At 40.0% G+C, this 27765-nt stretch overlaps 2 protein-coding genes across 7 annotated transcripts in view; both read left to right on the top strand.

The window, feature by feature from the left end:
• The first annotated feature begins 9958 nt into the window (after positions 1-9958).
• osr2 (odd-skipped related transciption factor 2) lies at positions 9959-16924 on the top strand. 2 transcript variants are annotated; one of them, XM_053432851.1, is made up of 4 exons: positions 9959-10045; positions 15050-15739; positions 16103-16202; positions 16466-16924. In XM_053432851.1, exons 2-4 carry the CDS (start codon positions 15087-15089, stop codon positions 16646-16648), a joined length of 936 nt encoding a protein of 311 aa, XP_053288826.1. In that variant the 5' UTR covers positions 9959-10045; positions 15050-15086; the 3' UTR covers positions 16649-16924. The 2 variants fall into 2 exon arrangements, with proteins under 2 accessions (XP_053288826.1, XP_053288825.1); XM_053432850.1 differs by having other exon boundaries at positions 16548-16924.
• Positions 16925-20193: 3269 nt separating this feature from the next.
• The window catches only part of LOC128448952 (intermembrane lipid transfer protein VPS13B), a 325941-nt gene continuing 318369 nt past the window's right edge, over positions 20194-27765 (top strand). For 4 of the 5 annotated variants that reach the window (XR_008339824.1, XM_053431841.1, XM_053431839.1 and 1 more), the window contains exons 1-3: positions 20338-20498; positions 21261-21414; positions 22612-22755. Coding sequence is in view for 4 of the 5 variants with exons in the window: in XM_053431841.1 (XP_053287816.1) it covers positions 21268-21414; positions 22612-22755 (291 nt within the window). In the remaining variant the exon portion in view is untranslated. The other variant, XM_053431840.1, reaches the window with a different exon arrangement.

A 27765-nucleotide genomic window follows, 5' to 3' on the forward strand; every position in this document is an offset into this window, starting at 1 on the left:
AAAATTCAGATAGCACAGGCCCTTCAAGGTTGATTTGAGGATGTAGACTATCTCATCCTCATTGAGCTGTGTAATGAAAACAGACAAGGTTTATTTTTCCAGTGATTAAGATTCTCCAAAATATCAGATGCAGAGAGGCTCCTAATGGAATAAAAAAAGCACTTGGTAGAGTTTAATTTTGAGTTATGGAGCAGCAGGTGCTGTCACCGGTGGTCTGTCTTAATTCTAGGAGTTGTAAAACATGGAAGCAAGTAGTCATGTTTGAAATCATTTCATCCATCAAAGCCTGGTTTATTTTCACAATTCCGAGATGGGGTTTGGAAATTGAGATGGCCTGTCTGCAGCGTCAGCCTCAGTACCTGAAAGTTCCCTCTTGAATGTGTCAGGGTAGATGATGGATATTTTCTTGATTTAAACCGACTCAAACGGTCCACTGTTCAATGTCACTCAGTGTCTCAACCGCTAACTCTTGATCCCATTCTAAGCCACCTACTCCAGCAATAAGTCAGCCCTTTAACAAATCCGGCAGCCAGTTAGCCAACCAGTCCAACAGTGGCAAACAAGTGTAAGAAGGTTTATGAATCAAACGTCCCCTGGCTGATGGCTGGCTGTCGAGGACATGAGTCACACACACCAGAGTGGCAATGGCAGAGAGCGGAGCAGACAAGGATGCATGGAAGAAGGGGAAATTCCCATTAAGGGGTGGCCAAGGAGCTGAACACGGCCAAGCGCTCGAGTAGAATGTGCACTTCATTAGTGGGAATGTGCCGAGGAGAACCAGACTGGGCCAAGTTCTTTGAGGCACGGGAAAAGCTAATAAAAGTCCAAGCCAAGGAACTATACAAGTACACTTTAACCAAGAGACAGAGCAATGCAGCAGGACAGCAGAGGTCTCATCAGAAAAATGACCAGAGAGGCATAAATGCTTGCTTCATTATTCCAGTGGTCTGGTTTGTTCGTATTTGTGACATCATTTGTCGGAGTTAACAGAAAGACAGGGTTTCAGGGCAACAGGGAAATGTAACACCATGATCAATTTGTATGTCGCGATTCCCTGCAGAGTCATGCAAATTCTACATAGATGTCCCTAGAGTATCCAAATGTCCAGATTTTGTTCATTGTTTTGTTCTGGGCTGGAATTTCTTAGCTTGCTTTACACCTCTGCAGTGCATACCAAGACCCCTGGCACTGTAGGTTAACACAGCTTCAACAACCCACCCAGCTGCCTGAGCCCAGAGATCACATAAAACACAAGCTGTTTCATTGCCTATACGCATAGGGCTACACTTACACCACACATTGCTGCTTTGACTAATGTAAAGAGAATTTCTGTTACTGCAAAAACTGTCAGTTAGGGCACAGTCATTAGGAGGAAGAAAGAGAGCGGGTCTCTGATGTGGAAGCGAAATATTTGTGGAATTCCAACAAGCTGGAATGAAAAGTGCTTTCAAATGCCGGATCATTGTTGAAGGTGTGATTTACTCTATTTCAAGAGAGAAAACAAATACTATAATATATGTCCACTGAAGAGCCAAGACAAATCATCAGGAGTTGGTGTTTTTTGTTGTTGAAGCCCTGCAGTATAACTGAGTACTTCTAGACAGGATCCCCCTCTTCTGCAGTGAGCAGGGCATGGCCGACTGTCTCTGTGCTCGAGCTCACAGCACCTGGACAGTTACAGATCCCTGCAGCCCACCTCAACTGCTTGGACATACCATGCACCACAGGAGCCCGATTCCCCACTACCCTCCAGCCTCCCCTTCCATCTCCCTCCAAACACTTGGTCCATATTTAATTCTCTCAAATAGTCACAAAAGGATGGGGCCATCGAGTACTGTATCGTTTTACAACGTGGTGAGATCACTTGTAAAAGCAGCGAGGTAAACACATGGAGCTTAGGCTCCCGGTGTTTCAGGTTTACAGTTCCCTGCCTGTCCATCCAATGGGGCCCGATGTCACCCCTGGTGAGCCCTGCACCGCTGTCTGACTCCTGACTGGGGTTAACAAACTTGCTCACATTGGTTTCACAGCCCAATTAAATCAGCTCAATGGACACAGTCAGTGAAGAGCTGGGAAAATGAATTTTTTTCTCATTTACAGGGTGAGTCAACGTTAATTGAGATAATGAATAGTAATACCCTCCAATTTATCAGAATTCTAATGGTATGCATCTCAAATACAATTTTGTTTGTATTTGAGAAGCATAGCATTAAAAACAGGCCGTCCATGTTATTATGTGATGCATTTTAGAGGTTCATGGCTCCAAATGCCATTTTGACCTGGGACCTCCCTAATAAAACAATGCACAGGATTCATACTAAAAGTTTAAGTGTGCACAAAAGCCAAAAATATTGTATACCAAAAAATAATCCGAATTATAAAACCATGCATACGCACACCTGAACGCAATGTTTCCTTTACAAGACACAGTCCATCTGCAGCGTGCCTATATGCATCTGCCTCATATTCTGCCCACACTCACATTCAATCATAAATGATCTATGCAAAGCAACTAATGAATATTAGATGACCCTGGTGATCGATGGGTTTCTAATAAACCATTGCATCAAGAAAGAGGAAGAAGACGTGCAACATTTCTGAAGTGGAGGTTTGGATCAAACAGACATATTACTTGGTGGTAACATGTTGCTTCTGTGGTTAGTCCAGTGACTGAGATACAGCAGGAAGAACAGAGTCTGGAATAAAAAAGAAGTTTTAACCGATTTAAAGGTGGAGGAAAAAAGATCATTGCTTTGCACCATCAGACTGTGAGGGAACTTGTTGCAGCAGAACAAAGATCACAGCTCTTGAGAATCTAAATCAGCTGATGATTCAGTCATCATCATGGGAAGTATTTATGTTCACTGCAATTAAACTGATTACTTCACAATCAGTGCTTTCCTAACCTCCACCCTGGGACATCTTTTGAAAATGAAATTTTGAAGTTGAATACAGTTTATAAAATGTTTGTAAGTGGTCTGCACTTTGCTCTGTGTGCTCTATCTGCCTGATAGCACAATCATGTTTAATCGCTCAGTTCTGCAACTCTGCTGTCGAATGGTACAGTCAGTAATTTGCTTTGAGTTGTTTTGAGAATTTTACAATTGAAGGTTCATATGGAGCAGTTATGTCATGCGAGAACAAAGAACAAAAACACTGCTGGTTTAAATGTTTATGATAAATTGGATTGATATTCTGCTCCAATTCACCACCTCACGACTGCATCGCCACTTTCCCTGCATGCAGTTATCACACATGGTGCGCACCTTCTCCAATGATGTTTGTTTTCAACTCTTGTGTGAGAAGTGGCGTCCACATCTTTCAGACCATATTTTTTGCGTACACAACAGTTATAAATGAGGCCTCAGATCTTTATGATAAGAACTCAAATGAGTAATTGAATTGACAAATAGTCTATATAAGCCAGTTGAGTCTATAAGCTTGCAGTTTCACTTGTCTTTTCAATGTGCTTTTTGATGTCTGATCTTTAAAGGGCATTTCTGGTTAGCCACACTTTGCCTGAAAATGTCTGTTATGCACCTCATGTGGTTGCATTTAATTCAGTTTGTTCATTTTCCTCCAGCCCTCTATGTTTCTCAGATGAATAGTGTGACTGGACAGTGTCCAGACAATGTAGAATTCCACTGACAATGAAATCTGACCACTTCAGATGTGGCGTGCTTTATTGTAGGTACTGCTGAATTGGGAGTGTCCTGAACTGTCTGTCAAGTGATCCTGGACTGAGAGAAAAAAAACTGATCACAGGAATCATTAGTCAACATTAGTAAACAACTTCAGCGTTAACTTTGATTAAAACTCCTGGACCATGTATTTAATTTGACTGATCTCTCCTGGTACAACCATGGCTGCCACGATTGCTCTTTTTTCATGTGGAGCAAAGGAAAAGTAAATAGGACTTGACTCTGTGTGAAGCCAGTGAGGATCAGCTGATCTCCAGCTGTGGAGTCATAGACATGGGGCTGTTTTTTGCTGGTTACTGGGCCACTGGGCTGCAGTCAGCACTGTAATGAGCAGCATTTGCTCTGCTTCCTCCCTGCGGTCACTTTTACAGCATCTGTTGACTGTTGCTGCCCCCCCACCCCCCACCCCTCATTCCTTACCACGTCAGCCCCCAAAAGTCCCATATACACAACAACTAAATAAAAACACACAAATTAGCCATGTGGACCATGATAAACATTACCAGCTCCCCAGTCTTAGCCAGCTGCAGCTTGCTAAAGTTACATGTGCTGAACTTCAACTCCACAGCCAAACCCTTCTTCATAAACTCTGCTCCTCTGAGAAGGGAACTTCCGCTCTGCCACTTCAAATTTCTACAGCATATAGACTGTGATGAATGAGCATTCAACGAATTTGTTGTGAAGAAGTCTTATTCGATTCGATCCGATTTACTATTTTACCTTTTTGGCCAATTGAGGGCAGCAGAAACAACTTGTTAGCATAACACTGACATATCAGATTTTAAATCGATATAGAATACTCTTTTTAATATCGGAATATTGGTGTCCATGTAAATGTGGTGTTCATGGAATTCCCAATGAGCTTAAAGATGCTGCACAGAGCTGAGGTAACTGCTGTAAATCTCTATGGGTTCATCAATTCGAGTGACACCTCGCAACCACTTAAAAGTCAATCACTCAATAGTTAAGTAGTGAACAAGAAACGACACAGACATCAGACATAAACTAGAAGGGCAGGGCTCAGGAATTTTTGTAATATCTCAGCTGTGTCAGTGTTACAGTACAATAAAACCCTACACTACCCATCTTTCAATCTGTTACAAACTGACCTCCATGGGTCACCATGAACTACCAAACCTACTGTGCCAAATTCTATTAAAATAAAAAATCTACTGACTCTATGGGATCATTTATAATTACCCAGTGCACTGTTACCGAGGGAGCAACAATGAATTTGAATGTTTAAACCACTAATACATCCACCATGAGCATTAGCAGAGATTTATAAATCTGAAAAGTCTGAATAATTGTGGATATGGAACTTTTTATAGCTTTATTAATGGCCCCCAGTGCTGAGCAACCAGCTCCCGGGCCCCTGGAGCCCCCAGCAAGGACTGCCTTCCCCTTCCTCCTCTCCTGCCTGGGCTCTCCACATGTGAAATCAATACCACATCATCTATGTTCCATCAAATCTGGAACATATTGCCAAAAGTATAACCCTGTTTTTTCTCCTTTAAGATAAAACCCTCAGCATGAACAAGAAAAGGAAAGATAGTAAAATGGACTAAAAGATCGCCCATTCAAATTGTGTCTCTGCATAATAATGCAAGTCCTATGCTTAGTAGGAAATGCATAATGGGTTCTTGAGAAACATTTCTAATTTCATGCCCAAATGGTAAGGACGTGTGATGAGAGCTGCCATTGATTGTTAATGTGGATGTGCGAGGTCAACCACCACCTCCCTGCCCTCTCAGAGGTGTTTAATAATAGAGCCTATTGGTCCATCCTGCCCAGCTCTTTGACAGAGATTATGTGCTTCACAGACCAACCCTTGGGCCCTTAACTTTCATAAAACATAATCCTGGAACACACTTCCACCATCCATCACTCTGACGCACACTGTGCATGCAGAGACACATTTTTCATTACATGGACAAGTAAAATCCAAGACTTTTAGTAAACATTAAATCTAAACCAAAACCAAAGCGCTCTTCTACACAGGCAGTTTTCTCAGCCTGTATTGTTCATGACTGTGTTATAGAATATTTAATACATCAGCAATAGTAGTGGTATGGCCATGTGAATGCTGGAGCAACTATTTGAACCTCCACAGAGGTGAGAAATGTGTGATTTGTGAGCAGTTGTTACACTACATCACACCTCTCACTGCAAGACCCTGAACATCCAATTACAGCATTTGAACACCAGTGACAAGAGAGTGTTTCCATCCAACAGAGTAAGCAAGGGATTGTGGTTTTCTCTCCGTGGTGGTATAATAAGTATTTTACCAGAGCCTGGGCACCAATCTAAATCCATGTAAAAACAAAGTAGCCTGCTTTTCTGTGCATTTCCACTCTGATCCGACACAGCAGCACACAACACCCTCATGGTCTTGATCCAGGAGGACATTTTCCATCCACTTCAAACAAATATTCAAGTTGTGACTCGACTTCCTCTTGGTTTTTACGACAAAGCACCAGTGTTAGTATAAAACAGGTCATTGGGACCTCCCCGGGATGGATTTGGTGGAGCTGTGCAACCTGCCAACATCCACAGCTGCCAAGGTACCCCCCTCCCCCCACCAGTAACTCCACTCTCACCCGTATGTCGTAAACAGCTTAAACCCCTATTAAAGCACAAATAATTTCACAACTAAGTAGACATTTATAAAACAATATTTCCTGTCTGTGTATGACTGTACTGCCTGGGCTGTGTAGCTGTATGGATGCAGAAGCTGTAATGCTGTCCTGGTGGTGGTCAAACTTTTCCCAGGCTACAAGTTGTGAACATGCATCCCATAAAGGCATCAGTGAAAGATGGTGATTTACTGGGCTGGAAGCAAAGTGAATACAGTGTGACTGATGAGAGAGCAAACGCAACCTCCCCAAAGACTGCACCTGTGCACATTAACATTAACTCACTGTGTGCGTGAGTTAGCAGGAGTGTATGTGCGCCGTGTAATAATGTCTGAAAGCTTTTTACATGCTTGTGTGTCTGCATGCACGTCCACACACTAAATGCAACCATACATGCCTCCGAACTATTAATTCAAACCATATTTGAAGAGAAATCCATCATTAGCACAAAAGTCCATTCAATAAAGATTATGCTATTTCAGTTCAAAGAGTGGGAGGGAAATGAGAGGGTAGAAACAAGGCCGGACTCCAGCCAGCAGAGATATTTTTAACATTGAGAAAGAAAGAAAGAAAATCAGCCTCTGAGTCTTTTACGAGAGCAATATCTCATTGGCAGAATAATTATAACACACAGAGGAAATATCTCTCTTTGCGGGTACATTTAATTATATTGTCCTCTGCTCTTATGAGATTCCGAGACAAGTGCCTGTCTATAGTGTAGCTCTCCCAAAGGTCCGTCACAGCCAATGGTCCCACTTGTAATAGCCTCAGGATCTGCTCTCGTTTTTGAAGTGGAAAGCCATTTCCTGACTCTCTTTCTAATGTGCATACGTCTGGCACATCACAAAGGGAGAGAAAGGCAGGGGAATAAAGACATTATATGAAATCACACAGGATGAACATTATTGTTGATGCTGTTGATGTGGGAAAATGACTCGGCCCATTGCATTATTCATTCCTCATCTGACAGAAATATATTTTAAAGGCGGCTTGATTTCACTAAATCATGACTAGTAGTCTGGATCAACAACCTCTGAGAGTCATTTGTCTACCCTCCATCCCTCTATAACCATATCCCTCCATCTTTCCACTGCTTCTTCATTTGTCATTTGTCCTTCCTTCCATTCTTCCATTCCGCCATTTCTTCATCTTTCTTCCTTTCACCCAAGCACTGTTAAGTCTCTCCATCTCTTGCTTTCATCACTCTATCTTAGCTCTCTCTCCAGCCGTCCACCTCACCCACACGTACTGGACAGATGCAGCAGTCACTAGGACCTTTTAAAAATATCAGTTCTGACTGACTGGATGAGACGCTCTACGCTCTGCTGCTTTATCCCTCCAGTGCACTGCAGTAACTTTGTAAATGTCTCTCATCAGCCTATTAACAACACTTGAGCGTGGCCAGGAAACAGGTGCTGGGAGAGTTTTACTGTCCATCACCTCACCAGCAGGAGCTGATCTGCCGCAGGGAATTCAGGCAGTAGAGTTGTACCTTTGATCGTTTGGGCCCACAAAGAAACATCTTAGAAATTGGTATGTAGTAGTGTGTTTATGTGAATTAAAATATTCAGGTTTTCGTGTGACCTGTCAGAGCAGCTTTAAAGCAAAAGTTCTAACTTTTTTCATGTCAAATCCTTTCTTTTCCAACAATTGTTCACACTTCCATCATAGTATGTATAGCTCTCAATGCTCTTCTATCATTTCAACCTTTGCTCCATCACTGCAGTCACCACAGGCTTGGCAGACAATTTTGCTTCACTTTATTCTTTCACCTATGAAATTGCACATAGTAAAAACAAACTGACCATGCTATAAACATGTTAGTTAAGGTTTATATTAACTCTTGTGACTGTGCACTCATATAAACGCTGGTATGGTGTGGACTTTGAGGCTACCAGACTGTCAGTGAAATGAGCTGCCGATTTAACAGAGATCAGATGTCTGATCAGGCATTTTTTTCGAGGCACACTTATGATCATGCACAGATCCCTATTTTTGCTCTGTCTCCTCACTTCTCCGGCACTCTGCTTGCCATCACACAAGACAACAAATAACTGAAGATGTCATATTAATGGCAGGGAGCTCTACAGAAGTGCCTGGCCAGCAGACAACTGAAAGGAAGCTATTTGCTGACAAATGGGATTTGGTGCTGGGCTTGAGCAGCATTAACTGGTGGGTTTTATTGGTTGAAGGAGCACGATATCATGGCGGTTTTCTTCCCTATGTCTCTCTGGCAAAGTGGATGACGTTGCATTTGGTCACGCAAAGGTGCTGAGCACTGTTAAACAGATGGCAGGAGACCAGTGAAGTAAGTGGCAATGGACAGCAGATGGAGAAGAGATCATGCAGGAGACCAGAGAAATGCAGTGTATATAAACTAAACACTGGCAGTACCCGATCCCTCATCACAACCCACTCACGCTTGATGGGCTTATATTCTCGTTTTTCTCATGTACAAAGTTTTGGGTGAGATTTATACATATACTTAAATCTGTGTTCTCATAAAAGATGAATTGATCATTTAGTTCACTTCAGTGTATTTCTAAAGGCTGAAAATGTTATAAATGTTAATCCTTTCCTAATGTCAGTGCCCCATTATGACCAATCATCCCATTTCTAAAGACAACAAGCAAGCACTCATCACTTAATGACAGCTGAAGGTAATGCCATGGGTGGCAGAAATTGTAATTTACGTTTGAACCAATAGGCGGCACTGTTGTATAGTGAAGCAAGAGGGCAGCGCATGTCATAGTTGAGTTACAGTGTGCGCTGCACTGTCCAGGAAAGTGAGGTTCTGCACAATGTCATCCCCAGCTGGCCTTTCAAACCAGTTTAGAGACTATGTATCAATTCCCCAAATTTATTTAGACTTATGAAAATATGTTTAACTTTATTTATATTTGATTGGTGTGCCTGTTCCTTTTTAATCCTGTAATTGTCTTTTTCCAGATTCAGTAAAGAAACTGAAAACATCAGCACTGACATCAGCTTCATTACCAATGTGAGCAATATTACGGTGATACAGTAAAATTACCTAAATAAAAACTTGTACAGAGCTTTAGGGTTCCTCAAATTAGAGGTTTGTAGAACACAGCTACATAAATAAATACATTTATTTTATGTAGGTTGTATTAAATACTTAGACCTGCACTGCATTTTTATAAAGGCCAAAAACAACATGCAGAAAGTTTAGTGCTAAAAGGATGGCACAATACAAGCACATTAATACAATGTAACTTGCAAAATAACATGTTTCAATATCAGATTGTATCACATGCACAGCAGACATGTTTACTATTATTTTCTTTTTCCCTTTATATTTATTAATATAGATAATATAGATAATCATTTCAATTAGTCTGTTGTATTTATTGTACCTAATTTATTATGAATGTATTTAAAACAGACTGAAACAAATAAAAACCTGTGTTGTTAAGGAAAATGTGAAAAGAGGGTCTTTGAATGAAAAAGCTCCATCCTGAGAGCTGCTGCTGCGGGAAAAGATGAGTGAGACTGTAGGTGGGGATGTGGGGGGTTCGAAACCGCAGCAGGCAGGTAAGAGTCACAGGTTCACCTCCCCCCTGCTCTTACAATGTGGACCCGACATCCTGTCTGCTTGCACGCACACAACAAGACAGCACAGAGACACGAACCCAGTCATTCTCCAGAAAAAGACAGCAGCTCTACGCTCCCTGCAGGACCCTTCATGTGAGTACAGCACGGCCGAGCTGTGCCACTGGAAAGTAAGGTGACGCTCTGTGACAGGATATATAAAGATCCAATATGCATCTATACATTATATCAATGATATTAGATAGTCACGTATTAGGTGCTGAGACATTGGATATAGATTAATTGCGCAAAGCCAGGTTGCCATGACACCATGGTATGGCTATTCTATTGAAGTAGTAAGAAAGAAAGAAAGTAAGTAAAAACAATTCATTATGTTGGTCTCTGATTGAAATGTTTCCTTTAACTGAGGTTAATTTATGATTCTGATTTTACATTATGAATCTATCATAGATATAGTTGTCGTGTTTTTAACAATAGTGTTTATTGCCTTAATGAGGTCAATATGTACTGATGTGTATTTTGAAACATCCACACTATAATATCTCACGTTACACCTCAATAATATCGGTTTTATATTTTAAAAAAATCATTATCAGGAAAATTCCTAAATAATTCATACAAAATCCAAAGTTAATTCCTAGTGTCTGAATCTTTTGTGTAAACTCATGAGTGTCTAGTTGTTTCTTAATAATCCAGCTAGTCCTCTCTTCTGTCAACGTGTTATTGGAAGAGGAGTGTCGGCCATTACAGGCTTGGCAGCTGCACTGAGCTGCAACACTGATACTCCGTGGGAGTCAGATTATCATAGAGAATGATGGCGGCTTCGGGGACTCAGAGAAGGGCCAAAGGGCAAGGCACTAACTTTCTGGCTCTGACATTACTCGGACTATAAAGAATACAGTAATAGTATCGCGCAAATTGCTCTGCCTGTAAAATAAAATCCAGAGGCCGCATACAAATGACCTGTAAGGAACATTAAAAGGACTCCATGTGAGATAACCCCTTCCAAAAAGCTCGATTCCCACAGGAAGATGGAAAATATTCTACATCTTTTCTCAGATTATAATTAATTTCGACAATATAGATTACAGCGACAAATCCAAATTGAATCATTGGTGATTGGATTATAGACCTGCCCAAGATATTTTTTTTCTCCAAAAAATCACTGGCTGTTTTAATGGCCTTTTTACAGGGACCAAAAATAAACACAATTTACATTGTTATAAATTTCCAGAGTGAAAGGGATATGTTGGGAAGGGGCCATCATCTGGGCTATAATGTAGAAATGTGGGAGTTTGTGTGTCTTCTAATCTGTCTGCAATTGTTCAGTGTTTTGACAGTAAAAACAGAGGCCTGGGTGATATGAAACCGAATGAAAACCACAAGCATGTTGTGTGCAGAGAGAGTTGTGCAGCGCAAAGAAAATGAAAACGAGGCTCGGTGAGACTAAACGTCACTGACAAGTCGCTATGGCTGTTATCTCTGACATCAGGGACTGAGAGGAGGCTGCAGCGCTCATCCGATTATTAACACGACTTCAATGTGCTTGAATGTGTCGGGAGGGATCCACTGCACCAAGGACATGTAACATCTTATTATCTTTCTACTATTAGTCCGAGAGACGTATAAGTATTTATTTTTTTAGACTATTGCCAAGCATGGATTCCAGCACATTGACGCTGTCTTTTTTAATGACAGAGAATAAGTTGCTATATATTGCTCTAACCGTCTGTTCTGTCAGAGCCGCAAACACCTTGGTGATAGGGACACGGTTTGTTATTTTGAACCACCATTAGGCGGCGCTGCAGACTTGTACTCTGTGCAGAGACACAATTGAAGCCTCCTGTCAGTCCTGCTGCACGGAACATTTATGAATTGCATATTTGTGTTAAAAGCGAAAGTTGTCCACCAGTCGCTTTGTCATTCATATAAATTATAAGGTGGTTAGGTAAAAAATAAAACAACCATTTTAGCATTTTAAACAGAAATATAAATTCACTTTTATTAAATGAAATATAGCGAAATACATTATAAATTCACACCCAGTGAGTTTTTCCGTGGCAGAGTAAATTATTTAACAACCTGTAGAAGTTAAAAAAAAAAGCTTAATTTCTATGTGAATGGAGAACTTAGATTTTTGACTCTGGTGTTGAAAGTCTTTATTATTGTATACTTAAATTTGTGGCCAGAAACTTACAACCTTGTATTAAAGTGCGCTTTAATTAATTTAATATATAAATTAAATTAAATTAAATTGTAACTAGTAGCCTAGGAATATTTTTAAGTAAAACAAAAATATTTTATTTCTGATTAAGGTTGACCTTTGTTCATACATACATGCCCTCAGTATATTCCAGGGTTTTTACTGCACACAATTGATCAAACATAATAAAAAGTCACTCCACTCCTGGATGCTGTGTTGAAGGATTTGTGTTGTAATAAACCTGTTTAGGTTTAAACAAAACCGGTCAAACTATCCAGACGAGCTAAATGATGTTTTCATGAAGATGTGATGAAGATAATTTAATTAATGTTTACACACGAAAACACATCAAAGTGTAAAGAAGAAGAAAAAAGCAGATCCTTTGCATAAGAAATTAAGAGGCGTTTACAGTTTGCATTTATTCACCATGCTGCTGATCTCATGGATGTTTTTATTTGTCTGAAACCTCAGATTTTTTATTCTAACCACCATGAAATGCTACGATTTAATGTGGTTTACCCTCCGTTTTAGAAAACGAGTCAAAATTGGTTTAAATAAAACCTTGTAAGTGGCCCGAGTTTTTTCCAAAAGCACGTTTTCTAAAGCGTCGAGCCGGAGGGAAAAATGATCAGGGTTTCCTCCTGCGCTTCCAATCGGGTCCCCGAAAAGAGGTATCACACTTGGCTATATGTTGTATGAGAGGTGTCAGTGGAGGCAGGTTGAGCTGCACAGTCTTCTCCGTGGTCCAGAGCCCTAGTTGCTATCCAAACACAAATAAACAGAGGAGGAACATTGGAGTTAATGATAGAGGACGGGGGGTGGAGGCGTGTCGGAGGGCGGGCTGAGCGCTGCGGAGCCCCGGAGCCCTGAAAAGTGAAGGACCGGAGCGCATTACGCACACTTCCAGTCCTTGCTCTGGAGGAGACTCCCACACCGCTGCTGTCTCCCCCTCCAAACTTCTTCGTCTCTTTTCCACAACTTGTCACATCTCTGCAAAGGCTCGAGACATCAGAGTTGGTTGCATGGCTACATGAGAGTTTCGTGGACTTGGAACTTGGAAAACTTTCAGCGGCGCTTTATTGGAGCTCGTCGCCTCTATAGTAACTGTGGATTACTGACATAACGCAGGACCTTTGGCAGCTATTTACTGGGGTAAGATTGTGTTTGGCAGGGTGTGTGTTAGTCTTTTGCATGGAAGGGGACCAACCTGACTCAGCCCACTTGTTCTAACTTTCTAACTGAGCTGCAAACAAAATATATGAATCTGTCAGTAAACGAAAAGGTCAGCTTTTCATTGACAAACACTAAATATGTTTCTCGGGGAGATGATTGCTTCGTGATGGTCACCAGTTTCGAAGTCAGAGTTCACCGACGTTTTACATCACTGGGATCGCTCCACAGCACGTAACAGTGCTGAGACAAGCGGTGGCCTTAGACTTGTCACGACTTACAGAAATGTAAAACCCTCTGCCAGAGAAGTGGTTTTGAGGAACACGACAGGGCACTTGTCAAAGTGTGCATGCAGGTCCAAAGGTTGTTGAGAGAAGAACAGGTTGAACAAAGTTGTGCAGACGCACAAAAACAGCAAGTGCCTGCATGGTGAATTATGTTGCACCCCTGCAAAATTACACTTATGCTATGTAGGCTACTGTGTGTGAGAGGGAGAGCAGCGTGGAGAGGGAAGTTTCATGTATCTGGAACAAATGTAAGCTCATGAATTACTGTCACTCACAAGTGAGACTAATACCAGTCCACACCGTCTCAGGTTCATCAGGCGTTGTTTTCAACATTGTGTTAAATTATAAAAAAAGACCCTAAGCTTTTTACTTCAGTATCCAAGTATAGATAACCTTTAACCCCTTTTCTTATTTTTCGTCTAAATCTAAAGGTCAGCTCACTGTTGCGCCGCTGGCTCACTGCCAGTCCAGCTTTTACCATCCGGAGTCCTGAATTTAAATTATGGATTTTTCCCCCTGTGTGATGAAACATAACTTCTCATCCCCAAAAACATGATACATGTTCTTGCAAATTTCTTGCATTGTCAGCTCATATTGTCCTAAATTGCGGGGACATGGGCAGCTTCTGCTTTTATTTAATACAAACATTAAACTAGAGGTTAAAAATTCCTTAGGTTCCATTGCTATACAATAAACAAGAGGCATAAAATAAAATAAAAAGCGCTAAGAGCAAAATACTAGTGCCTATAAAAAAATTCTGGCTGAGCCCACAAAAATATAGATAAAAAGAACATGGATTTCCAGCGAAGATTGAAATGACTTTCTTGTGGTTAATATAGCCAGCATTTGTTTTGCTCTGACTAATGTTCCTGCTCTTAATAACATATTTGATTATTGCTGGCAACATTTCAAACTTACAAATCGCCTACAGAGCACTTGTTTTGCATTGTGAAACACCATACTAATTGTCTTCCCTAATTGCATTATATGAGATTTAGTGTTCCTTTCAGAGTGAACTAAATGTGTAATTTGCAGTGTTAATTGGAGCCATATGAGTCATTTTACACCCACCTCTTTTAGTTACAGTTTCGAGGACTGGTGTGTTTCTCAAAATTCCTTTGAAGCGCATCTTCTTTTTTAAAAGAGCAAACATCGTTTTTGTTGTAATGCGGAAAATACGAGTTTATATGATCTCAGTGGTTTTGATGAGGAAAAACAGGGGTTTAGTCATCATTGCGAGAACAACACGGCAGCACATTAACTATTCACATAATTAACCTTACGATGCATGTTGGATGTAAAATTGATAATTAAAATACAAAAAATATGATTTTGGCTCTGATAAAATAGTTGTAGAAAGGCAAACAGGTGGTTTTTACTAACTGAGGGTCACACACATTGCCTGCCTGCGAAGCCACATACGTACCGGCTCTAATGTGGCATATAAACACAACGCTCATCTTTTTCTTTCCTCCGAAGGGTTACCACTGTGTCCTCTGCAGAGGTCTGAGTCGAGATGGGGAGCAAAGCCCTGCACGCTCCGATCCCCCTGCACCCGGCCCTTCAGCTCACAAACTACTCCTTCCTGCAGGCCGTCAACACGTTCCCAGCTGACCAGCTGCAGGGACTGTACGGCCTCAGCGCGGTGCAAACCATGCACATGAACCACTGGACTCTTGGTTACCCGCACATTCAAGGACTGAGGTCGACGATCACGGAGATGGCAGCTGCGCAGGGTCTGGTCGACCCCCGGCTGCCCTTCCCAGCGATACCCTTCTCCGCCGCAGCGCAGCTCTTTCATCAAAAACAGGCAGCCGTGGGGCACGGCATCCCGTCGCTTCACAAGGACAGGCCGAGGTTTGACTTCGCCAACCTGGCCCTCGCTGCCACTCAGGAGGACCCACCGAAAGCTCTGGATCTGGCGAAGTTGGCGTCGGGGCTTGGGGGAACGATCTCCGAGCTGAGCAAGCTGTCCCCGGAAAGAAAACCCACCCGGGGCAGACTCCCGTCTAAAACTAAAAAGGAATTTATTTGCAAGTTCTGCGGCAGACATTTCACCAAGTCCTACAACCTCCTCATTCACGAGAGGACCCACACAGACGAACGACCGTATACCTGTGATATTTGCCACAAGGCTTTCCGAAGACAAGACCATCTCCGAGACCACAGGTAAGACAATTCCTACAGATACTGTTTTCATTACGCACGACGTTAGGAGGGGGTCAACAATTCACAGCAGCATTCCTGAGTGTGCAAGCGATTTAAATGCAAATAATCTTTATTTATTTATCTAAATTACATCGTCACAACGGGCTATTAGAAACACATTCTTCATTCTAGACATAGAGACGTGTCAGGCCTGTTCCCAGAGTTTTCTCCATGAGGGCGCCAAAGCACTTTTACGCACAAAGTTGGACAATCTTAACGTGCGCAGTGGAGATTTTTCGCCCGGTGTCTCTGGGGTTTTGTAAAAGCTACAAGCAAATCCTTGCATGAGCAGACATCTGATGAAGTGTTATTTCTGCTTTACAGATACATCCACTCCAAGGAAAAACCATTCAAATGTCAAGAATGTGGGAAAGGATTCTGTCAGTCTCGAACTCTAGCCGTCCATAAAACCTTACATATGCAGGTAAGCTGAAAATATCAAGTCACCACGACAAAATTCAATCATTAAACACGGTCTACTGCATGCACGGGGATATTGTTAAGTCTCTCAAATTAGCCAGTTGTCAAATGAAAACAGGAAAATGTGAGTGACAAATAAGCATACAAGTTATATAGAAATGACTGTGTAAATTAGTGTGAGTTATATCTGACACAATAGTGGATTCATTTATTTTAGTTCTACACAATGAAAGGGAATAATTCTTTGCTTGCTTTAAATCTAAACAGGAGTCTCCCCACAAATGCCCCACATGCGGAAGAACCTTTAATCAAAGAAGTAACCTGAAAACTCACCTTCTCACCCATACAGACATCAAGCCCTACAGCTGTGGCCGCTGCGGAAAGGTGTTTCGGCGCAACTGTGACTTGCGACGGCACAGTTTGACGCACAGCCCACATCAGGACTACTAGCCTGGACAGACTAACAAAATAACAATGGACAAAAAAGCAGGAAGACAAGTCAGCGACTTCTCCTTTTTCTTCTTCTGTTTTAAATTTTTTTTCCCATTTGGTTCAAAGACAGTCTCCAAATCAGGACACGTTCACTGGCGCACACTTTGGAGCTTGGTTGCACATCAAATGGGACAGCAGCGGAGCCATGGCCATTTCCAGCTTTCACACCCACCTGTAAATATCAAGACCATGTACATAATGTTGTTTTTTATTTTCCTCTCTGGCCTTGAAATTATAAAGTCATAAGTTTAAAGTATGTTAAATTGTATTTTAGAAATAAATATTTCCATTATACATCTGTGTTTGCTCTGTTTTTATATCTTGCTCTGCATACCTTGCACGCGACACCATGTTATTGAACCACAGATTATGTTTAGATTAAATTATTTACTATGATCATCAAGTTAATAGTCTATAAAGCCAGCAGGCGGTAGGAGATTAATGTTGCCCTTACATCATTGGATCAGTATTTATCAGTTGCATGAATGACAGCAATGTTCTTTAGGGAGTGGCTTTAAAAGTCTTTCGAACATGAATTTTTAATAAGCAAAGAAAAATGTCCAACAGTGAGTTATAATAGATTTTAAGAAAAAAATGTTTTAATAGAAATGATGAGTAAATAGGTTTAACTCTTCACCATCATCTGCCACCCACAATAATGTTTTACACGTCTGAGGTTCTGAAGCTACATTATAATTGATCAATTTCTGGAGCCTATATAGAGACTGATGAGTATACAATTAGCTGCATTAACCAGCCTTTTCAAGATGGGACGTGACCGACAGTCCATACAAAACACTTTATTGTTGGGGGAAATAATCAAGGTTCATTACTTCATCACTGACTACAAACAGAAAGAGGCAACTGTTTTTCTGGTCCCTTGATGAAAATGTATCAAATCAATGCCGCTTAGCTGAAGAGTTTTACTTTGGTGCAACTCAGTTATACATATTAGAATGTAGATTTTTTTTAGCTATACTTTGGTTTAGGATTAAGTTATTAATCTACACAGTGGGTCATAATTCACGGGGAAATGATTAAACACCAGATTTAGACAGATTTATGTTAATAATATTAATGAATAGATTTGGATTGTATCCATCTAACCTTTGATCTGGGGTTAAAACAATTTACTCCCAATCACAGCCTGAAGGAGCTGATCTATACGTTTTTTTAATATGGTTATTATCATCATTATTATTCGGTGAAGACAGAGTGAAACATCTTCCTCTCACAGTGTTGGCCTTCAGGCCTGTAGTTTCACAATTTTACCACTCATCACCGGCTGCAGAAAGCTCGTTTAAAACATGATTTTCATCTGACAGAAAAATTAACTGGTTGAAAAAATTGCGTTCATTTACTGGATTCTTTAATGGACTCGGAAAATAGGGTCTGTAACAAGTGGTTACACAAAACATCAAGGCGCTCGTTGCTGCTGAAATGCCATTAAATACGACCGAGTTTACTACGCACTGCAGGCTAGTATTTTCCTAATTGGATTCTAAATGGAAAGACAACAAAGTGTAAAGTCAGAGCAAAGCAAGCCCATATTTACACAAAGCAAGGGAGTGCATAATATAAAATAATCATGTTTAATCATCAAAACATATAAATTAATAGCTACCAACGATACAAATATAGAAAGCTGAATACGGATATATACGTCATGTAATAATAATAATAATAATAATAATGATAATAATAATAATAATTTGTGTTCTTATTTTTATTTGCGTTTTTTATTTTATTTACTTGAATTTATTTTGAAGATAAATCTGTTATTATATTGCGATGATCTAAATTGATTTGTTAAACAAGATCTTGTACTACTTTTTGTTTATTAGTTTCAACTAATCTTAAATAAAGGACATTCTGAAGTTTAATATGATCTTGTATTACTGGATGGACTGAACAATGTAATTCAGGTTTGCATAATTAATGAGTATTCACTGCCGGTTTTAAAGGAATCCACCGTCAACAGATTTGACCTGCTCTCGCAGAGGAACAAAACTGTTGAACAAGTACAAGTCGTTAAGCCTTAGTTTTTTATTTGTATTATTTGTTGATGCCTTGATGGGACTCTGGACAGTGTTAAAGACGTTGATCTATCTTTTAAACTCAAATGTGTATATATCCACTGGAAATAAAAACCACCAGATTGATCAATGAAACGCCTTCACTCTTTCCTGTCAGGAAGACAAGAGAAAGAGAAAGTGAGACAACTTGGTCAATTTTATCGACTTACTATCGACTCTAGTCGTCAGGACACCGAAGCTGTGCGTCTTACCCACACAAACACACACACACAGACACAAACGCACACAGACACACACACACACGCACGCACACACACACACACACACACACACACACACACACACACACACACACACGCACACGCGCGCACACACACGCACACACACACACACACACACACACACACACACACACACACGCACGCACACACACACACACGCACACACACACTCGACAAACTAGGACTGGGTGCAGGTGAAGCATCGACACCATGGTTAAGGGTTGGATCAAGGTTAGAGACACATAGCAAACATTCTCCACTATTCCCAAAGCAGCGGGATCCAACGCCAAACCTATAGTGTCTTCAGCTTCCTGCGCTTCACTGCTCAGGTTTTATATCATTTGCATATGACCTTCCACGGCCTGTGACAGACACTTTATAATTTCTGCTCCAATTCCACTGCGACCATCATTCTGAGAAATCACTTTACTTTTCAACTTTGCATCATCTAGTTACATTATTGACCTTTCTTGTGGTCTAATTTAATTATATATTTCAGACCGGCCCAACACCTAAAAGGAAAAGCTAATGGGCATCTGGATAATTGCATTAAAATGTTTATTAAAGGCAAAGCACGATCCTAAAACAACAGAAGGGAACAATTGGTTGTTTCCTTTAACTTTAGCATCCATGTTATTTATATTTTGCATTTGTAACACACTGGCTCCTGTTATAAAAATATCAAGAAGAAGCAGCCCACACTCTGACTCCTTTCGGTCAGGTGCGAAGTTTATCCGCGTCTGTCTCAGCTGAGGTGAGCGTGCACATCCATGTGCGCGCCAGAGCCAGGACAACAGCATTACCACGTGGAATGATGCGTTCAGAAGCTCCTCCCAAATCCTCATCAACACTGTACGTGTTGTGACCGCTCGATTAGAAATACTGAAAGACGTGACTTCAACACACAAGCTACGTGCACGCATTTAATGCCATTCTTCTGCAATTATGGCTCATGATTCCGTGCTAAAGTGAATTAAAAGTACTTGATGTGCACCCGATATTTGTGTGATGCTGTTGCGATTTTATTTTTAGCCGTATCCGAAATCAGCTCTGTAATGATTTTGTCACCCACTTATGTTTCACAAAGAATTGATCATGGCGCGTTTGCAACTTGTTTGCTTTAGTATAAACCTACATTGGAAGTGAAGCCCAAATTTCCTACAGAACAGAAAGGCAACACCAGGCATACGGAAGCCGCGATGATGTTGACGCACGACGTTTGAGCTGAAGTTGTAGGAGAGATGTGGCTAATGGTAACGGGAGGAATAGGTTGTATTAAAACCTCGAAGTGAAGTAATTGCCACAAGACACAGACGGGGGTGAAGTAAGGAGATGTTTTTCTATTGTTCCTCGTGGCAAAAGGTTTTATTCAGCCGAAACGAACGCACTTTGGAGCAGTTCTTCTCGGTTAGCTTAGCTTATTTGCTCTGATGCTACAATGTACACAGCTAGAATGACAGAAGAGCATTGCTAGCCACTCTAGCGTTAACTGTAAGTCAAATACTCTACCACGCAGTTTTATTGCTTTAAAACACCAAGTTTGATTTGGTTACTCTGCTATGTATTTAGAGTGGCGAACTGCTGTTAGCTGGATGCTGGCACATTAGCAAGCAGACCAACTAGGGCACAGCTGTGAATCAAAACAAAACTACATACAAGAAGAACCACTGAAATTCATTCAGTTTATAATATTGTCAGTCGTTCAATGCACAATAACATGTATGTTAGATTTACAGATACCTTATCTCCTGAGGTTTTGAAGCACAACAATGTGCACTTTATGCTATAAAACAGTTACATACATTGTATTACTGAATTTGAGCTAGTTTGTTTCAATTTAAATAGCAATTGTCTAACATTATATTTTACATATTAGTGAAATATGAGGCAACAGTACATTTTGTCGGGTCACAACTGCAGAGATGCACATATGTACAAACTGCAGCTTGAATTATGGCTCCATTCCATTCAATGGAATTATGCTGGTGAGGGGGCATGCACTTCACTGTTGATTTGAGAAAGGTCGCTGCTGAATGGAATTAAGACATCATTATTAATATTCCTTTAAGCTGTCGTCCCATTCTATGATTATTTAGAAATATCTGCCATGAAAAATATGAAAACAATTTTGCTTAATATCTGCATCTGACCAAAGCTTTAGGAGCAGTAGTGTTTCTTATAAGATGGTATAATGAAACAAAATGTTGAATCATCACATAATTTTGTCCAATGTTTGTTGGGTATTCAACACAGGGACAAGATGTTGGAGTCCTATGTCACACCGCTCCTCATGAGCTATGTAAACAAGTATATAAAGAATCTGAAGCCATCCGACCTGCAGCTGTCTCTTTGGGGAGGAGATGTGGTGCTCAGCAAGTTAGACCTGAAACTGGATGTACTGGAACAGGTAGAGTATACTGCACGTAAACTCTGCTTTTCTCTCTTTTGAGTCTTTTGCAAGTCCAAGAGAATACTTATTGGAATGACAGACATTGCATCTTCTCCTCATAATGTGGAAAACCCCCAGGTTTCACATCATCTGGTTCCACATTAAACAGTGTAGCAAACCTGCCTTTTTGTTGACATTTCATATCCTGATAGCAACGCCCAATTGCTTGAAAGTTGTTTGCATTTGCAAACTCACCAGCAGTCAGATGTCATGGACATGCAGAGTAAGTAGTAATACAGTGGTAACTCTTTCCAGTTGCACATGCCACATCGTGCATTATGCTTGCAAAGACATCTTGAAAACTTTATAATTCTCATTCAAGTTTCTGCCCAACAACTAGTATCATTATTAAGAGAGACAGACCCTGATATTAAGTTAAAATCCAAATACCATGCAATATTATCTTGCAATTATAAAATCTGGATCTTATTATGAGATTTCTTTCATAATTATGAGAGACACATGTGATAAGGTCTCGACAGGGCGTGACGGGTCACTGTGTGGTTGGCCCAGATCTTCCTATTTGTTGGTGTTTTGGGCCAGGCCTCCACTTTCCCACAGTTTAATTTAACCCTATTTCGTTTTGTTTTTGTTCATACATTTTGCTTAACCTTAACTCTGGTTTGGCATCTTCCTTTTATGTTGCCATCACTGGGTTGAGCCAAGCAAACATTTGAGGTTGTGGCCATAACACTCGCAAACAGCAGCAAACAGAGAATTTTTACTGTCATTTGGAGGAGCCTCTTTTAAAATGTGCAATTAGAGATCATCTTCCTAATAGAGTAAATTGTAATGAAACATTGTGTGGTTTACTGCATATCCATGACATTGAAATCGGAAATCGGTTTCGTTATTAGTTTTTGGGCTATGACTTACAGGACTCGTTCTCACACCAAGTGGTTCAAAATGCAGAACAATGATTTGTCTGCCCCTGAGAAAAAGTGTGTCCTATGTACAATATGTAGCTGATTTTTTTTAATTATCCTTTCATCTTCAAATATTAGTTTAAACGTACTGTTTAGAAAATTTATGGAGTAAGGCTCCAAATTGTCTTGAAACCATACAGTCATTGTTGACTCAATAACAGATGTAATATAATGGCGATGATTCTTTTAATAATTATGTGTTTTCACCTTTTCGTTTCCTTGCCTATAGGAGTTAAAGCTGCCCTTTACATTCATGAGTGGTCATATCCATGAACTGCGTATCCATGTCCCCTGGACTAAGCTGGGTTCAGAGCCTGTAGTCATCACCATCAACACCATGGAGTGCATTCTCAAGCTGAGGGATGGAGCACAGGTGAGTTCTAAGCTGGTATGAGAAACATTATATATTCCCCTACAGATATTGAACAGGGCATCTGCCTGTTATTTTTGCTAAACTCCTTCTCACAGCAAAGCTTTCTCAGTCTTTTTTGACTGTTACCAACCCGTTTTGTAATGGCTTTTGCTTTGAACAAACACAAAAGTGTTGTCATCAGTCACCTTACCCAGGTATGATCAAATATTTGTCATATTAAAACACAAAAAAACTGTTTTTTAGATCAGCTACACCAGTACCACTACTTACTCAAGTGGTTTGGTGATAAGGCAAGGTGCAGTCATTTTATATAATTTAAAAAATTGTTTCTGGACTTGGATCGGGCATAATGACAAGTATGAAGTTGAGAACATTAGGCTCAGTGGGAGAATTTGTTTGGGATTTCTTTTTTTTACCGAAGCTACAATTTCTAGCAATAGCGCTTATTTATATCATTCATATTTGCTATAGTATATTATGGTTTATTATATAGTGTAATATATAGGGTAGGGTATCCTTTATTTCCCCTTCTGATTCTGAAACAGCTTTTCTTGCTAAGTCAAATTGGAAGTTGAAATTTAAACATTAAATTTAAATGGTTATAAGCATATATAAAGCAAATAATAAAATAAAAATAGGTGCACAACTTCTACCAAATTTAACTAACTAACTAACTAAATTTAAGTGAAACCTAACCAACGAAAACTATACAAATAATGGTTTCAGTGGCTGATACAGCAAATGCGGTGGACTAGTGGCAGAAACTTGGACTATGGGCAGAAAAGGTCTCTGGTTCGCCTCTGGTCCGACTTCACGGAGAAACAACAAAAAGACGAACCTGGATTGATCTGTCAAAAAATCCAAGAGGATTCTCCCTACCCTGTCTAGTGCCCCTGAGCAAGGCAACTTACTCCCCCAACATCTGCTCCCCGGGCGCCGTACGTGGTCGCTCACTGCTCTGTGTGTCCTGCACCAGATGGGTTAAAAGAGGTTAAATTTCCCTACCTGCATGAGTGTGCCTGTGCATGTCTGTGCATGTGTTTGGGACAAATAAATGCATCATAATACTCTAGCTCCGAACTCATTCTCAACTTTCTCCCCACTGATGTGCTTGGCATGGCGTCACATAAGCAGTCAAACATGGTGCATCCCACGGTTTTCAATTGCATCCCATGCGTTGCTGGGTAATACATTAAGTTTGTTGTGTTCTTTACACAGAATTGTAACAAATTCCAAGCACCTCCTAGTATCGGAATCCTTTCAGGTGAAATACACCCACACTTTGAAAGTTTAGCATTAGGCGTTTTAATGTCGTGTCAACTCGAATTTGAGGTAGCTGCTAGCTAGAGTCATGTAGAGAGTGTGTTGCCACCAAAGTTAAGTGTTATTCTAAGTAGGCACGTGCAGTGATGCTTATTTTGCCTGTAAGCAGGGCAACTGCTATGTAGTTCACGCAACGTAATCACAGGTAGGTCAGGCAGGTACTGGCTTTGAAGGATCTCGTGCCTAATTGACATCAGATTTTAGTGGCCACCCTAGTACAGTATATGGTAGGCACTTCATAAGCAGGGTTTAAAACTTGTTGATTTGAGTTGAAAAGAATCAGTGCCTGATTGAGGCAAAATGATGAATTTATGATAGTGATTGATTGTAATCTATATTTTCAAAAGCTTCTGGGGGTAAAAGGCACATTGGCAAATGATGTAATGACTGGTTGCAATGATGAACACATTCGAGAATTTCGGGATGAAAGTGTTTTGCCGCCCATACTACCAGCATTAAGTATTAGCAATTTATCAAGAGAAGCATCTGGTTTTATTTTGAAACAGATGGATTTCAGCATAAAACCTATATCAGTTATTGTCTTCCCCATATTTTTGTCATTTAAAAAAGGATGGCTCCACTTTGTCAATATGTTTTCCCTTAAGTAAACCACAGTACACCCACTCAGCATATTTGTCCATTAAAACAGGGACAGCTTCATTGACCACTGACCAGAAATATTCAGAGAAACTCAGAACTGAGGTGACTTTACTGACTTAAGTGCTATTTACTGCTGCACAATCTTAAACATATCATTGTTCTGTTTTACTTAACAAGCTGTGAAATTCTTATGGACAGGATTTTAAACTACTTCATGAGCAAAATTTGATTATATCTATGAAATCTGGCTGCCAGAAGATGCAATGTTGAGTTTTTGACCCATAGGAGCGCTATGGAGTTTTTTTTAATGATTGCATATACTTTTTGTGTGTCTCATGAGCAATCTGCTCACAGAGGCAGATAATAATTGAGCACTGTAAGCTAATAAACAATGCAAACAATGTAATATTTCAACTTCTAAGACAAATTAGGCTTTACACTGTGTTTTGTTAGCAGTGCAGAATGTAAACAGAAACTTATTTGCTCGGATAAAGAATACACAGGGCACCATTTAGCAACAAGGAATATATTTTGTTCTTATTGATTAAGTACTGTCATCATCAGGGGCATACATCTCAGAACAGTTTATACTAGATACATATTAATAATATTTATTCATAAATACATTTTTTAAGTGTGGTATATGAAAGGCATCTTACATGTATTTTTGCATGAGAGCCTGTTCCTACTTTTGCCACCCATGTGGTTTAGCAAAATTGAGTCTAACTCAGCACTGGCCCTTTATGGAAAGGTTGAGGTTTCAAGGCCAGATGTCCCAGAAGAAACACATTTCAAGGGAAGTCAATTACAGCTAATTACATAGACTGCGGCAAAAAGATTTGTAACACTTGAGCTGCCCAGAACTAATGGTAAATATCAAACTATGCAGGTGGCTACTGGTCTTGCGATCAGGTTTCTTGTTCAATGGAAATCTAATCTTTTTTTTATGGTTCATGTGCCAGTGCTGGTGTAATGCATAGTCTCAAAACAGCAGTTTGTTACATATGTTTTTTAAAGACTTTCAAAGAATTTTGGTGAATTGCAAATTACATTTAGACAAATAATTTAGTGGTATGTACACCCATGAGACATAATTTGGAGCAAGGCCAGACCTACAACAGAAGTCCTTCTAGCGTGTGGAATTTAAATGAGCTGCTTCAATTCTGTCTTATGTGAGTGGGAGGCTGAAGGCTGACTACTGTGTTCTTAGGCCAAGAAAAGGGTGTCAGTTTTCTTATATACTTTAGATTCGTGTAATCAGTGACTTGTTCACCTTTATTTCATCTTTATTACACAGTCACCATTGTTTGTACTTCAGAAAAACAACAATATTTGTCATCTCTGTGGTGGCAGTTTCCTACCCCAAAGAGAATTTCCTTGATTGAAAAGGCAGGCATATAGTTCCTTGTCACATTAGCTTCACAGGAACAATATTGTATTTCCCTAAAAGTTAGATATTATTATAATACATGTCAGGCGCTGGTCCAATTTGAATCAAATCCTAGCAGTGATGCAGAGAGGTGCATAACTTTAGGCAATGACAGTTGTCATTGAAGCACTCAAGTAATTTGAGTAATGGCCCATGTAATTTTATAGGAGATGTTTGTCTGTGCATGGAAAATGTTACACTCTAAATTTAGTAGTTACTAATGTTTTTTGCCTAGTAGAGACAGGATATTTTGGCCTCATGTGGCCAAAGTGTGGAAATGATAAATTATATAATTAACTGGGTTTGTTTTCATAATAACTGTTCAAGCCGAAGCGCTTGCCTGTAAAAACATCCGTACATCTTTTGAAGTTCATTAAGGGTTGTGTAATTTGACCCAAATTATTTAGACCTTTTTAAATGTTCGTGTTTCTCCTTGAGAGGAACTGGGTAATATTAGGGTTATTGAGATTGTTTAATAGGGCCCATCCGCAAAGCACCAGGAGCGACTTACAATTATAGTTTCCAGCAAATGTGGAAAGTTCGGCAACAGTTGGAGATTACAGCTCCTGCTGACAGTGTAATTGCTTGAAATAAGCTGTAATGAAGATTTGTAGTGCAGAACGTATAGTGATTGTTCTGACATTCATTTCACAAACCAGTGGCCATATGCAAACAAATACATTGCGTATATATATATATATATACACATGTGTAGATATGTATGTCTACTTTTACCTGACGTGTAGACCGTTCACATGTTTTATTCTCTACACTCTCTGTTTTAAAGGTGTTGAAAGTAATACCTTTATTTCGTTTTTAGATATAAAATTAGATTAAGTCCTGTTTTGTGTCTAAGAACTAAGGTATGTAATAAGAGATTGGTCATGGGGAAAGAGTTTTAGAGTTGTCAACTTAATTTCTTTCTGATGTGCAAAGATGCACTTATTTTGGCCCCTTGTAAATGGTTCATCAAGTGAATGAACAGTTTGATCTGAGCACATTCTAGATTAAAAAGCACAGGATAAAACAATGGTTTTAAAATCTGTCATTCTATATGCAGGCCCTGTAAGGAGATTGGAGTTATTTATTGAACATATGGTCTCCATCTAGTATCTTATTTGCTCCATGGAAATCTCATGGAACGAGTTAGCAATTTTCAGTTTTACCAGCTTCACACTAAACTGTTCACATTCGAGACAGATTTTCTATGCATCAAGTATTTTCTTCATTAGGTTGTGTTGTCTTTTTAATATTTTCTATCAGATGTGGTGGACTGGAGCTGGTATGTGATGCTGAGCATTTGGTTTTAAGCATTACAGCCCTAAAGCTTCACTCTATAATGACGAGATGGATAAAACCTTTGGTAGGAGGTAGAATTAGTTCTGTGGTTCTTTTAAGAATTTTACTCTTGTCATTGTAGCTAGTTGTAGCAGTAACAGAATTTGGTAAGACTGAACTCAGGCTTTAATGAAAGACCTAACAGCTTACATTGATGTAATGTTGCAAAATTACGGGTACTTTTTATTTTCTTCTTGACATCTCGGTAAACTGATCCAGATGTCGTGGATGAGGTGTGATCAGCAAAGACAGAGAGGAACTGGCTGGATAACTGTTACAGTGGATCATAACACTCTCAGGCACTCTTTCTTTTTTTACGA

Source organism: Pleuronectes platessa, chromosome 10 (assembly GCF_947347685.1).
Source record: "Pleuronectes platessa chromosome 10, fPlePla1.1, whole genome shotgun sequence".
NCBI lineage: Eukaryota > Metazoa > Chordata > Actinopteri > Pleuronectiformes > Pleuronectidae > Pleuronectes > Pleuronectes platessa.